The sequence below is a fragment of the Pyrgilauda ruficollis genome, unplaced genomic scaffold (genome assembly GCF_017590135.1).
Source record: "Pyrgilauda ruficollis isolate IOZ18807 unplaced genomic scaffold, ASM1759013v1 scaffold560, whole genome shotgun sequence".
NCBI classification, from domain to species: domain Eukaryota; kingdom Metazoa; phylum Chordata; class Aves; order Passeriformes; family Passeridae; genus Pyrgilauda; species Pyrgilauda ruficollis.
The window spans coordinates 1-11,935 of NW_024527267.1; the positions used below are offsets into that span (position 1 = coordinate 1).

Here is an 11,935-nt window from a genome sequence, read left to right on the forward strand (position 1 = left end):
TCCCTGAGCACTGTGAGACCCAAACCCCCAGCACCAGTGAGACTCCCCCTAAATCCTCAGCACCAGAGACTCCCACCCCCAAACCCCCAGCAGCAGATGCCCCTCCCCCAAAATCCCCCTGGAGAAAGACCCCTCCCCACCGTCCCTGTCCCGCAGAGATGAACGTGAAGACGCTGAGCTTCGAGCAGTTCCTGCCCATGATGCAAACCATCGCCAAGAACAAGGACCAGGGCTGCTTCGAGGACTACGTGGAGGGGCTCCGGGTGTTCGACAAGGAGGGCAACGGCACCGTCATGGGGGCCGAGATCCGCCACGTCCTCGTCACCCTGGGTGAGCCCCCAGCCCCCCTGGCAGCCCCCGGGGTCGCCACCGGGAAATGGGGATGGACAGGGGGGTGGGGTCCTGAAATGGGGGGGGTTTGGGGGGTCTTAGTGGGTCCAGGGTTCTGGAGGTGCTGAGATGGGGTCGCTGAGGTGCTGAGATGGGGGGTTTTGGGGTGTTGGGGGTCCCTGAGGTGCTGATTTGGGGGTCCCTGAGGTGCTGACTTCAGGGCTTCTGGGGTGTTGGGGGTCCCTGAGGTGCTGATTAGGGGAGTTCTGGAGTATGGGGGTCCCTGAGGTGCTGACATTCGGGTGTCCCACGGCCTTGGTGGTCCTTGGAGATACTGCTGAGGGGTCCAGGTGCTCTGGGGGTCTCAGTGCTGCTGACATGGGGGGGGTCTGGGTACGCTGAGGGTCCTGGAGATACCTCAGGGGTCCCAAAGGTGCTGCCAGGGAGGGGTTGGGATACCCTGAGGGTCCCAAAGTTGCTGCCAAGGTGGGGTTCTGGGTGCCCTGAGGGTCCCAGAGGTGCCTCAGGGGTCCCAGAGATGCTGCCAGGGAGGGGTTTGGGTACCCTGAGGGTCCCAGAGTTGCTGTCAAGGGGAGGGTCTGGGTGCCCCAAGGGTCCCAGAGGTGCCTCAGGGGTCCCAAAGGTGCTGCCAGGGGGGGTCTGGGCACCCTGAGGGTCGCAAAGATGATGTCAAGGAGGGGTTCTGGGTACCCTGAGGATCCTGGAGGTACCTCAGAGGTCCCAAAGTCGATGCCAAGGAGGGGTTTGGGCACCCTGAGGGTCCCAGAGGTGCCTCAGGGGTCCCAAAGGTGCTGCCAAGGAGGGGTTCTGGGTACCCTGAGGATCCTGGAGGTACCTCAGAGGTCCCAAAGTCGATGCCAAGGAGGGGTTTGGGCACCCTGAGGGTCCCAGAGGTGCCTCAGGGGTCCCAAAGGTGCTGCCAAGGAGGGGTTCTGGGTACCCTGAGGATCCTGGAGGTACCTCAGAGGTCCCAAAGTCGATGCCAAGGAGGGGTTTGGGCACCCTGAGGGTCCCAGAGGTGCCTCAGGGGTCCCAGAGATGCTGCCAGGGAGGGGTTTGGGTACCCTGAGGGTCCCAGAGTTGCTGTCAAGGGGAGGGTCTGGGTGCCCCAAGGGTCCCAGAGGTGCCTCAGGGGTCCCAAAGGTGCTGCCAGGGGGGGTCTGGGCACCCTGAGGGTCGCAAAGATGATGTCAAGGAGGGGTTCTGGGTACCCTGAGGATCCTGGAGGTACCTCAGAGGTCCCAAAGTCGATGCCAAGGAGGGGTTTGGGCACCCTGAGGGTCCCAGAGGTGCCTCAGGGGTCCCAAAGGTGCTGCCAAGGAGGGGTTCTGGGTACCCTGAGGATCCTGGAGGTACCTCAGAGGTCCCAAAGTCGATGCCAAGGAGGGGTTTGGGCACCCTGAGGGTCCCAGAGGTGCCTCAGGGGTCCCAAAGGTGCTGCCAAGGAGGGGTTCTGGGTACCCTGAGGATCCTGGAGGTACCTCAGAGGTCCCAAAGTCGATGCCAAGGAGGGGTTTGGGCACCCTGAGGGTCCCAGAGGTGCCTCAGGGGTCCCAGAGATGCTGCCAGGGAGGGGTTTGGGTACCCTGAGGGTCCCAGAGTTGCTGTCAAGGGGAGGGTCTGGGTGCCCCAAGGGTCCCAGAGGTGCCTCAGGGGTCCCAAAGGTGCTGCCAGGGGGGGTCTGGGCACCCTGAGGGTCGCAAAGATGATGTCAAGGAGGGGTTCTGGGTACCCTGAGGATCCTGGAGGTACCTCAGAGGTCCCAAAGTCGATGCCAAGGAGGGGTTTGGGCACCCTGAGGGTCCCAGAGGTGCCTCAGGGGTCCCAAAGGTGCTGCCAAGGAGGGGTTCTGGGTACCCTGAGGATCCTGGAGGTACCTCAGAGGTCCCAAAGTCGATGCCAAGGAGGGGTTTGGGCACCCTGAGGGTCCCAGAGGTGCCTCAGGGGTCCCAAAGGTGCTGCCAAGGAGGGGTTCTGGGTACCCTGAGGATCCTGGAGGTACCTCAGAGGTCCCAAAGTCGATGCCAAGGAGGGGTTTGGGCACCCTGAGGGTCCCAGAGGTGCCTCAGGGGTCCCAGAGATGCTGCCAGGGAGGGGTTTGGGTACCCTGAGGGTCCCAGAGTTGCTGTCAAGGGGAGGGTCTGGGTGCCCCAAGGGTCCCAGAGGTGCCTCAGGGGTCCCAAAGGTGCTGCCAGGGGGGGTCTGGGCACCCTGAGGGTCGCAAAGATGATGTCAAGGAGGGGTTCTGGGTACCCTGAGGATCCTGGAGGTACCTCAGAGGTCCCAAAGTCGATGCCAAGGAGGGGTTTGGGCACCCTGAGGGTCCCAGAGGTGCCTCAGGGGTCCCAAAGGTGCTGCCAAGGAGGGGTTCTGGGTACCCTGAGGATCCTGGAGGTACCTCAGAGGTCCCAAAGTCGATGCCAAGGAGGGGTTTGGGCACCCTGAGGGTCCCAGAGGTGCCTCAGGGGTCCCAAAGGTGCTGCCAAGGAGGGGTTCTGGGTACCCTGAGGATCCTGGAGGTACCTCAGAGGTCCCAAAGTCGATGCCAAGGAGGGGTTTGGGCACCCTGAGGGTCCCAGAGGTGCCTCAGGGGTCCCAGAGATGCTGCCAGGGAGGGGTTTGGGTACCCTGAGGGTCCCAGAGTTGCTGTCAAGGGGAGGGTCTGGGTGCCCCAAGGGTCCCAGAGGTGCCTCAGGGGTCCCAAAGGTGCTGCCAGGGGGGGTCTGGGCACCCTGAGGGTCGCAAAGATGATGTCAAGGAGGGGTTCTGGGTACCCTGAGGATCCTGGAGGTACCTCAGAGGTCCCAAAGTCGATGCCAAGGAGGGGTTTGGGCACCCTGAGGGTCCCAGAGGTGCCTCAGGGGTCCCAAAGGTGCTGCCAAGGAGGGGTTCTGGGTACCCTGAGGATCCTGGAGGTACCTCAGAGGTCCCAAAGTCGATGCCAAGGAGGGGTTTGGGCACCCTGAGGGTCCCAGAGGTGCCTCAGGGGTCCCAAAGGTGCTGCCAAGGAGGGGTTCTGGGTACCCTGAGGATCCTGGAGGTACCTCAGAGGTCCCAAAGTCGATGCCAAGGAGGGGTTTGGGCACCCTGAGGGTCCCAGAGGTGCCTCAGGGGTCCCAGAGATGCTGCCAGGGAGGGGTTTGGGTACCCTGAGGGTCCCAGAGTTGCTGTCAAGGGGAGGGTCTGGGTGCCCCAAGGGTCCCAGAGGTGCCTCAGGGGTCCCAAAGGTGCTGCCAGGGGGGGTCTGGGCACCCTGAGGGTCGCAAAGATGATGTCAAGGAGGGGTTCTGGGTACCCTGAGGATCCTGGAGGTACCTCAGAGGTCCCAAAGTCGATGCCAAGGAGGGGTTTGGGCACCCTGAGGGTCCCAGAGGTGCCTCAGGGGTCCCAAAGGTGCTGCCAAGGAGGGGTTCTGGGTACCCTGAGGATCCTGGAGGTACCTCAGAGGTCCCAAAGTCGATGCCAAGGAGGGGTTTGGGCACCCTGAGGGTCCCAGAGGTGCCTCAGGGGTCCCAAAGGTGCTGCCAAGGAGGGGTTCTGGGTACCCTGAGGATCCTGGAGGTACCTCAGAGGTCCCAAAGTCGATGCCAAGGAGGGGTTTGGGCACCCTGAGGGTCCCAGAGGTGCCTCAGGGGTCCCAGAGATGCTGCCAGGGAGGGGTTTGGGTACCCTGAGGGTCCCAGAGTTGCTGTCAAGGGGAGGGTCTGGGTGCCCCAAGGGTCCCAGAGGTGCCTCAGGGGTCCCAAAGGTGCTGCCAGGGGGGGTCTGGGCACCCTGAGGGTCGCAAAGATGATGTCAAGGAGGGGTTCTGGGTACCCTGAGGATCCTGGAGGTACCTCAGAGGTCCCAAAGTCGATGCCAAGGAGGGGTTTGGGCACCCTGAGGGTCCCAGAGGTGCCTCAGGGGTCCCAAAGGTGCTGCCAAGGAGGGGTTCTGGGTACCCTGAGGATCCTGGAGGTACCTCAGAGGTCCCAAAGTCGATGCCAAGGAGGGGTTTGGGCACCCTGAGGGTCCCAGAGGTGCCTCAGGGGTCCCAAAGGTGCTGCCAAGGAGGGGTTCTGGGTACCCTGAGGATCCTGGAGGTACCTCAGAGGTCCCAAAGTCGATGCCAAGGAGGGGTTTGGGCACCCTGAGGGTCCCAGAGGTGCCTCAGGGGTCCCAGAGATGCTGCCAGGGAGGGGTTTGGGTACCCTGAGGGTCCCAGAGTTGCTGTCAAGGGGAGGGTCTGGGTGCCCCAAGGGTCCCAGAGGTGCCTCAGGGGTCCCAAAGGTGCTGCCAGGGGGGGTCTGGGCACCCTGAGGGTCGCAAAGATGATGTCAAGGAGGGGTTCTGGGTACCCTGAGGATCCTGGAGGTACCTCAGAGGTCCCAAAGTCGATGCCAAGGAGGGGTTTGGGCACCCTGAGGGTCCCAGAGGTGCCTCAGGGGTCCCAAAGGTGCTGCCAAGGAGGGGTTCTGGGTACCCTGAGGATCCTGGAGGTACCTCAGAGGTCCCAAAGTCGATGCCAAGGAGGGGTTTGGGCACCCTGAGGGTCCCAGAGGTGCCTCAGGGGTCCCAAAGGTGCTGCCAAGGAGGGGTTCTGGGTACCCTGAGGATCCTGGAGGTACCTCAGAGGTCCCAAAGTCGATGCCAAGGAGGGGTTTGGGCACCCTGAGGGTCCCAGAGGTGCCTCAGGGGTCCCAGAGATGCTGCCAGGGAGGGGTTTGGGTACCCTGAGGGTCCCAGAGTTGCTGTCAAGGGGAGGGTCTGGGTGCCCCAAGGGTCCCAGAGGTGCCTCAGGGGTCCCAAAGGTGCTGCCAGGGGGGGTCTGGGCACCCTGAGGGTCGCAAAGATGATGTCAAGGAGGGGTTCTGGGTACCCTGAGGATCCTGGAGGTACCTCAGAGGTCCCAAAGTCGATGCCAAGGAGGGGTTTGGGCACCCTGAGGGTCCCAGAGGTGCCTCAGGGGTCCCAAAGGTGCTGCCAAGGAGGGGTTCTGGGTACCCTGAGGATCCTGGAGGTACCTCAGAGGTCCCAAAGTCGATGCCAAGGAGGGGTTTGGGCACCCTGAGGGTCCCAGAGGTGCCTCAGGGGTCCCAAAGGTGCTGCCAAGGAGGGGTTCTGGGTACCCTGAGGATCCTGGAGGTACCTCAGAGGTCCCAAAGTCGATGCCAAGGAGGGGTTTGGGCACCCTGAGGGTCCCAGAGGTGCCTCAGGGGTCCCAGAGATGCTGCCAGGGAGGGGTTTGGGTACCCTGAGGGTCCCAGAGTTGCTGTCAAGGGGAGGGTCTGGGTGCCCCAAGGGTCCCAGAGGTGCCTCAGGGGTCCCAAAGGTGCTGCCAGGGGGGGTCTGGGCACCCTGAGGGTCGCAAGCTGAGGTGCTGAGATGGGGGGTTTTGGGGTGTTGGGGGTCCCTGAGGTGCTGATTTGGGGGTCCCTGAGGTGCTGACTTCAGGGCTTCTGGGGTGTTGGGGGTCCCTGAGGTGCTGATTTGGGCAGTTCTGGAGTATGGGGGTCCCTGAGGTGCTGACATTCGGGTGTCCCACGGCCTTGGTGGTCCTTGGAGATACTGCTGAGGGGTCCAGGTGCTCTGGGGGTCTCAGTGCTGCTGACATGGGGGGGGGTCTGGGTACGCTGAGGGTCCTGGAGGTACCTCAGGGGTCCTAAAGGTGCTGCCAGGGAGGGGTTGGGATACCCTGAGGGTCCCAAAGTTGCTGCCAAGGTGGGGTTCTGGGTGCCCTGAGGGTCCCAGAGGTGCCTCAGGGGTCCCAGAGATGCTGCCAGGGAGGGGTTTGGGTACCCTGAGGGTCCCAGAGTTGCTGTCAAGGGGAGGGTCTGGGTGCCCCAAGGGTCCCAGAGGTGCCTCAGGGGTCCCAAAGGTGCTGCCAGGGGGGGTCTGGGCACCCTGAGGGTCGCAAAGATGATGCCAAGGAGGGGTTCTGGGTACCCTGAGGATCCTGGAGGTACCTCAGAGGTCCCAAAGTCGATGCCAAGGAGGGGTTTGGGCACCCTGAGGGTCCCAGAGGTGCCTCAGGGGTCCCAAAGGTGCTGCCAAGGAGGGGTTCTGGGTACCCTGAGGATCCTGGAGGTACCTCAGAGGTCCCAAAGTCGATGCCAAGGAGGGGTTTGGGCACCCTGAGGGTCCCAGAGGTGCCTCAGGGGTCCCAAAGGTGCTGCCAAGGAGGGGTTCTGGGTACCCTGAGGATCCTGGAGGTACCTCAGAGGTCCCAAAGTCGATGCCAAGGAGGGGTTTGGGCACCCTGAGGGTCCCAGAGGTGCCTCAGGGGTCCCAGAGATGCTGCCAGGGAGGGGTTTGGGTACCCTGAGGGTCCCAGAGTTGCTGTCAAGGGGAGGGTCTGGGTGCCCCAAGGGTCCCAGAGGTGCCTCAGGGGTCCCAAAGGTGCTGCCAGGGGGGGTCTGGGCACCCTGAGGGTCGCAAAGATGATGTCAAGGAGGGGTTCTGGGTACCCTGAGGATCCTGGAGGTACCTCAGAGGTCCCAAAGTCGATGCCAAGGAGGGGTTTGGGCACCCTGAGGGTCCCAGAGGTGCCTCAGGGGTCCCAAAGGTGCTGCCAAGGAGGGGTTCTGGGTACCCTGAGGATCCTGGAGGTACCTCAGAGGTCCCAAAGTCGATGCCAAGGAGGGGTTTGGGCACCCTGAGGGTCCCAGAGGTGCCTCAGGGGTCCCAAAGGTGCTGCCAAGGAGGGGTTCTGGGTACCCTGAGGATCCTGGAGGTACCTCAGAGGTCCCAAAGTCGATGCCAAGGAGGGGTTTGGGCACCCTGAGGGTCCCAGAGGTGCCTCAGGGGTCCCAGAGATGCTGCCAGGGAGGGGTTTGGGTACCCTGAGGGTCCCAGAGTTGCTGTCAAGGGGAGGGTCTGGGTGCCCCAAGGGTCCCAGAGGTGCCTCAGGGGTCCCAAAGGTGCTGCCAGGGGGGGTCTGGGCACCCTGAGGGTCGCAAAGATGATGTCAAGGAGGGGTTCTGGGTACCCTGAGGATCCTGGAGGTACCTCAGAGGTCCCAAAGTCGATGCCAAGGAGGGGTTTGGGCACCCTGAGGGTCCCAGAGGTGCCTCAGGGGTCCCAAAGGTGCTGCCAAGGAGGGGTTCTGGGTACCCTGAGGATCCTGGAGGTACCTCAGAGGTCCCAAAGTCGATGCCAAGGAGGGGTTTGGGCACCCTGAGGGTCCCAGAGGTGCCTCAGGGGTCCCAAAGGTGCTGCCAAGGAGGGGTTCTGGGTACCCTGAGGATCCTGGAGGTACCTCAGAGGTCCCAAAGTCGATGCCAAGGAGGGGTTTGGGCACCCTGAGGGTCCCAGAGGTGCCTCAGGGGTCCCAGAGATGCTGCCAGGGAGGGGTTTGGGTACCCTGAGGGTCCCAGAGTTGCTGTCAAGGGGAGGGTCTGGGTGCCCCAAGGGTCCCAGAGGTGCCTCAGGGGTCCCAAAGGTGCTGCCAGGGGGGGTCTGGGCACCCTGAGGGTCGCAAAGATGATGTCAAGGAGGGGTTCTGGGTACCCTGAGGATCCTGGAGGTACCTCAGAGGTCCCAAAGTCGATGCCAAGGAGGGGTTTGGGCACCCTGAGGGTCCCAGAGGTGCCTCAGGGGTCCCAAAGGTGCTGCCAAGGAGGGGTTCTGGGTACCCTGAGGATCCTGGAGGTACCTCAGAGGTCCCAAAGTCGATGCCAAGGAGGGGTTTGGGCACCCTGAGGGTCCCAGAGGTGCCTCAGGGGTCCCAAAGGTGCTGCCAAGGAGGGGTTCTGGGTACCCTGAGGATCCTGGAGGTACCTCAGAGGTCCCAAAGTCGATGCCAAGGAGGGGTTTGGGCACCCTGAGGGTCCCAGAGGTGCCTCAGGGGTCCCAGAGATGCTGCCAGGGAGGGGTTTGGGTACCCTGAGGGTCCCAGAGTTGCTGTCAAGGGGAGGGTCTGGGTGCCCCAAGGGTCCCAGAGGTGCCTCAGGGGTCCCAAAGGTGCTGCCAGGGGGGGTCTGGGCACCCTGAGGGTCGCAAAGATGATGTCAAGGAGGGGTTCTGGGTACCCTGAGGATCCTGGAGGTACCTCAGAGGTCCCAAAGTCGATGCCAAGGAGGGGTTTGGGCACCCTGAGGGTCCCAGAGGTGCCTCAGGGGTCCCAAAGGTGCTGCCAAGGAGGGGTTCTGGGTACCCTGAGGATCCTGGAGGTACCTCAGAGGTCCCAAAGTCGATGCCAAGGAGGGGTTTGGGCACCCTGAGGGTCCCAGAGGTGCCTCAGGGGTCCCAAAGGTGCTGCCAAGGAGGGGTTCTGGGTACCCTGAGGATCCTGGAGGTACCTCAGAGGTCCCAAAGTCGATGCCAAGGAGGGGTTTGGGCACCCTGAGGGTCCCAGAGGTGCCTCAGGGGTCCCAGAGATGCTGCCAGGGAGGGGTTTGGGTACCCTGAGGGTCCCAGAGTTGCTGTCAAGGGGAGGGTCTGGGTGCCCCAAGGGTCCCAGAGGTGCCTCAGGGGTCCCAAAGGTGCTGCCAGGGGGGGTCTGGGCACCCTGAGGGTCGCAAAGATGATGTCAAGGAGGGGTTCTGGGTACCCTGAGGATCCTGGAGGTACCTCAGAGGTCCCAAAGTCGATGCCAAGGAGGGGTTTGGGCACCCTGAGGGTCCCAGAGGTGCCTCAGGGGTCCCAAAGGTGCTGCCAAGGAGGGGTTCTGGGTACCCTGAGGATCCTGGAGGTACCTCAGAGGTCCCAAAGTCGATGCCAAGGAGGGGTTTGGGCACCCTGAGGGTCCCAGAGGTGCCTCAGGGGTCCCAAAGGTGCTGCCAAGGAGGGGTTCTGGGTACCCTGAGGATCCTGGAGGTACCTCAGAGGTCCCAAAGTCGATGCCAAGGAGGGGTTTGGGCACCCTGAGGGTCCCAGAGGTGCCTCAGGGGTCCCAGAGATGCTGCCAGGGAGGGGTTTGGGTACCCTGAGGGTCCCAGAGTTGCTGTCAAGGGGAGGGTCTGGGTGCCCCAAGGGTCCCAGAGGTGCCTCAGGGGTCCCAAAGGTGCTGCCAGGGGGGGTCTGGGCACCCTGAGGGTCGCAAAGATGATGTCAAGGAGGGGTTCTGGGTACCCTGAGGATCCTGGAGGTACCTCAGAGGTCCCAAAGTCGATGCCAAGGAGGGGTTTGGGCACCCTGAGGGTCCCAGAGGTGCCTCAGGGGTCCCAAAGGTGCTGCCAAGGAGGGGTTCTGGGTACCCTGAGGATCCTGGAGGTACCTCAGAGGTCCCAAAGTCGATGCCAAGGAGGGGTTTGGGCACCCTGAGGGTCCCAGAGGTGCCTCAGGGGTCCCAAAGGTGCTGCCAAGGAGGGGTTCTGGGTACCCTGAGGATCCTGGAGGTACCTCAGAGGTCCCAAAGTCGATGCCAAGGAGGGGTTTGGGCACCCTGAGGGTCCCAGAGGTGCCTCAGGGGTCCCAGAGATGCTGCCAGGGAGGGGTTTGGGTACCCTGAGGGTCCCAGAGTTGCTGTCAAGGGGAGGGTCTGGGTGCCCCAAGGGTCCCAGAGGTGCCTCAGGGGTCCCAAAGGTGCTGCCAGGGGGGGTCTGGGCACCCTGAGGGTCGCAAAGATGATGTCAAGGAGGGGTTCTGGGTACCCTGAGGATCCTGGAGGTACCTCAGAGGTCCCAAAGTCGATGCCAAGGAGGGGTTTGGGCACCCTGAGGGTCCCAGAGGTGCCTCAGGGGTCCCAAAGGTGCTGCCAAGGAGGGGTTCTGGGTACCCTGAGGATCCTGGAGGTACCTCAGAGGTCCCAAAGTCGATGCCAAGGAGGGGTTTGGGCACCCTGAGGGTCCCAGAGGTGCCTCAGGGGTCCCAAAGGTGCTGCCAAGGAGGGGTTCTGGGTACCCTGAGGATCCTGGAGGTACCTCAGAGGTCCCAAAGTCGATGCCAAGGAGGGGTTTGGGCACCCTGAGGGTCCCAGAGGTGCCTCAGGGGTCCCAGAGATGCTGCCAGGGAGGGGTTTGGGTACCCTGAGGGTCCCAGAGTTGCTGTCAAGGGGAGGGTCTGGGTGCCCCAAGGGTCCCAGAGGTGCCTCAGGGGTCCCAAAGGTGCTGCCAGGGGGGGTCTGGGCACCCTGAGGGTCGCAAAGATGATGTCAAGGAGGGGTTCTGGGTACCCTGAGGATCCTGGAGGTACCTCAGAGGTCCCAAAGTCGATGCCAAGGAGGGGTTTGGGCACCCTGAGGGTCCCAGAGGTGCCTCAGGGGTCCCAAAGGTGCTGCCAAGGAGGGGTTCTGGGTACCCTGAGGATCCTGGAGGTACCTCAGAGGTCCCAAAGTCGATGCCAAGGAGGGGTTTGGGCACCCTGAGGGTCCCAGAGGTGCCTCAGGGGTCCCAAAGGTGCTGCCAAGGAGGGGTTCTGGGTACCCTGAGGATCCTGGAGGTACCTCAGAGGTCCCAAAGTCGATGCCAAGGAGGGGTTTGGGCACCCTGAGGGTCCCAGAGGTGCCTCAGGGGTCCCAGAGATGCTGCCAGGGAGGGGTTTGGGTACCCTGAGGGTCCCAGAGTTGTGGTCCTTGGAGATACTGCTGAGGGGTCCAGGTGCTCTGGGGGTCTCAGTGCTGCTGACATGGGGGGGGTCTGGGTACGCTGAGGGTCCTGGAGATACCTCAGGGGTCCCAAAGGTGCTGCCAGGGAGGGGTTGGGATACCCTGAGGGTCCCAAAGTTGCTGCCAAGGTGGGGTTCTGGGTGCCCTGAGGGTCCCAGAGGTGCCTCAGGGGTCCCAGAGATGCTGCCAGGGAGGGGTTTGGGTACCCTGAGGGTCCCAGAGTTGCTGTCAAGGGGAGGGTCTGGGTGCCCCAAGGGTCCCAGAGGTGCCTCAGGGGTCCCAAAGGTGCTGCCAGGGGGGGTCTGGGCACCCTGAGGGTCGCAAAGATGATGCCAAGGAGGGGTTCTGGGTACCCTGAGGATCCTGGAGGTACCTCAGAGGTCCCAAAGTCGATGCCAAGGAGGGGTTTGGGCACCCTGAGGGTCCCAGAGGTGCCTCAGGGGTCCCAAAGGTGCTGCCAGGGAGGGGTTGGGATACCCTGAGGGTCCCAAAGATGATGCCAAGGTGGGGTTCTGGGTACCCTGAGGGTCCCAGAGCTGCTGCCAGGGGAGGGTCTGGGCACCCTGAGGGTCCCGAAGCTGCTGCCAGGGGGTCCTGGTGCCTCCAGTCTGATCCTTTAAGCCCCCCCAAACCCCAAGGTCTCCCCGGCCAGCCCTGCAGCCCCCCCGGGCGTGTCCCCCCCCACGTCCCCAGGGTGACACCGATGTCCCCCAGGTGAGAAGATGACCGAGGAGGAGGTGGAGCAGCTGGTGGCCGGCCACGAGGACAGCAACGGCTGCATCAACTACGAAGGTGAGGCCTGGGGGTCCCGAGGGGGGTCCCGGGGGGTCCTGGGGGGGGTCCCGGGGGGGTCACCCGCGGTCCCACTCCCTCCCTGACCATCATGTCTCGTTCCTTCCCCCCAGCCTTTGTGAGACACATCTTGTCAGGGTGACGCCGCAGGGGTAACGCCTCCCCCCGCCCCCTCCTCAAATTACTTCATTTGGTTTTTTTTTTTTAATCTCATTCCTTCCTTTTTTTTCTTGCCCTGGTGTCTTTTTTTTTTTTTTTTATTTACCA

General features: G+C 63.2%; 1 protein-coding gene across 1 annotated transcript; it reads left to right on the forward strand.

The window, feature by feature from the left end:
* Positions 1 to 110: 110 nt before the first annotated feature.
* On the forward strand, positions 111 to 11,904 carry LOC121361255 (myosin light polypeptide 6-like; the record flags this gene model as incomplete). The annotated part of the gene is made up of 3 exons (XM_041481763.1): positions 111 to 330; positions 11,591 to 11,668; positions 11,782 to 11,904. Coding segments are annotated over 3 exons (327 nt in total), but the record flags the coding sequence as incomplete, so codon positions are not given.
* Positions 11,905 to 11,935: the final 31 nt, after the last annotated feature.